The sequence below is a fragment of the Fulmarus glacialis genome, unplaced genomic scaffold, assembly GCF_000690835.1.
Source record: "Fulmarus glacialis isolate BGI_N327 unplaced genomic scaffold, ASM69083v1 Scaffold43980, whole genome shotgun sequence".
Taxonomy (NCBI): Eukaryota; Metazoa; Chordata; class Aves; order Procellariiformes; family Procellariidae; genus Fulmarus; species Fulmarus glacialis.
In genome coordinates this window covers 2,486-4,152 of record NW_009189085.1, presented here as the reverse complement: position 1 = coordinate 4,152, position 1,667 = coordinate 2,486, and the positions used below count along the sequence as shown (strand labels likewise).

General features: G+C 36.5%; 1 protein-coding gene across 1 annotated transcript; it reads right to left on the bottom strand.

The window, feature by feature from the left end:
- Window positions 1-606: 606 nt before the first annotated feature.
- LOC104079027 (wings apart-like protein homolog) lies at window positions 607-1,130 on the bottom strand (the record flags this gene model as incomplete). Its single annotated transcript, XM_009580900.1, has 1 exon — window positions 607-1,130. A coding segment is annotated over one exon (524 nt), but the record flags the coding sequence as incomplete, so codon positions are not given.
- Window positions 1,131-1,667: the final 537 nt, after the last annotated feature.

Sequence of the window (1,667 nt, the reverse complement as noted above, 5' to 3'; positions counted from 1 at the left end):
GACAGAATTCTGTTTCATAGGTCTGAAGCTTTTTATGTACACATTGATAAAGATGTGCTTATTAAAAAAATAATATATCTTTGTGCAACTGAAGTTCAGAAAACTACTTTTCCATCCAAATAATTGAATAAGGCAGGTTGTAAGCTGTATCTGCACCTGCATGGTAGTAACCACATACCCGCACTAAATCAAAGCCAGCAACTTAAGAATAAAGCATTCTATTTTTACCAACTCATCACTCTTCAAAATACTACATGTTAAAAAACCACAAATGCAGAGAGCTCAGAACAAATTTTAGAAAAGGAAGATTATTATTCCATTCTATTCAAGGTGGACTAACATAACTCATTGAATCTAAAGCACTGTATCTCAATTTGCAGGCATAAGGATTAGAGTGCCAAGGATCTCAGACCAATGTGTAAAATGCAGAATGTTTCCTGGTGTTTTTAGTTAAATAGCGTATCCTTTACAATTTCTCACAATTAAGAATTAATTGCCCCACGGTTTTATCAGAACATTTAACCAACCCTGAAAACACAAAGTCTAAATGTAGATTAGTAAAAATCAGAGAGTAACAGAATTGTCTGGACAGTTGAGTAACTGTACCTGCAGTTACAAGTTTAGCACTGCTGCCTTTGCATTCTCCATCTTCCACGTTTTTGCTTGTGCTCTTTTCTTTTAAGAGAGGAACAGTATTGTCAAAAGATATACACTTGCTGGATGCAACATTTTCTCCGCTGTCTGGCTGATTAATTCTGCTGTTAGCTTCAAGTAGAGGAGCGAAGTCCTCAGACTGAGCAGCTTCACCGGGTTCCAGCTGAGAGGAGCTTTTAGCCTGTGACACATTCTTTGAAGACACAGGAAGAGATTCTTCATCACTGTCAAATCCAAATGGATCCTCTGGTACCTCATCTTCAACTTTGGGTTTTTTAGGAACTTCGGAAATATCTGGTTTGACACTGGGCCTCTTCTGTCCTAATTTGGCCATGAAGGTGGTTTCTCCCCATTTTGTACTAAGGGTGGTCCGTTTGTTGGAAAATACTTCGTCAAACTTGGAACTGCCGTTTCCCCCTTTCCGGCTGTAGGTCTTTCCAAATCGGGATGTCATTTTGGCTCCTGTTTCATATTCTCTGTTGGAAAAGCAGGAAGAAACATAAATTCACCAACTTTTTAGTACAAATGATTGTACTTCCATCCTTTATTGGGCCTACAAGCACCAGGCATGTACATTTCACACGAGCCACAGATACATCATCTATTTCTTTCTATAGACTAACCCATTTACATGTGAATATCATTACGTCAAAAGTTTCTGCAATAAGTAATGTATCTACCAACTTAACTTGAAATTCAGTTACTTGCACATTTATAACACAATGGCACAATGGATTCTTAAGAAAAGTCTGCTATGAATACATTATTTTTGGTATTGCTTTGCTCTAATTTTATATTCTCAAGTATAGATGGCACTGCTTTCATGAAACATCAGCAGAAATCTAAACAATATTTTCACCACATCTGAACATGCAGCTCTCTGCTAGAGTCCAATAACACAGTATGGCTTTAAAAAGACTCTTTGTAGTTAAATAAAAAAAAACTGTCAGAATATTTCAAGTTGCTATAGAAATTTTAAATACTAATTAATCACAAATAACGATGACAACTTC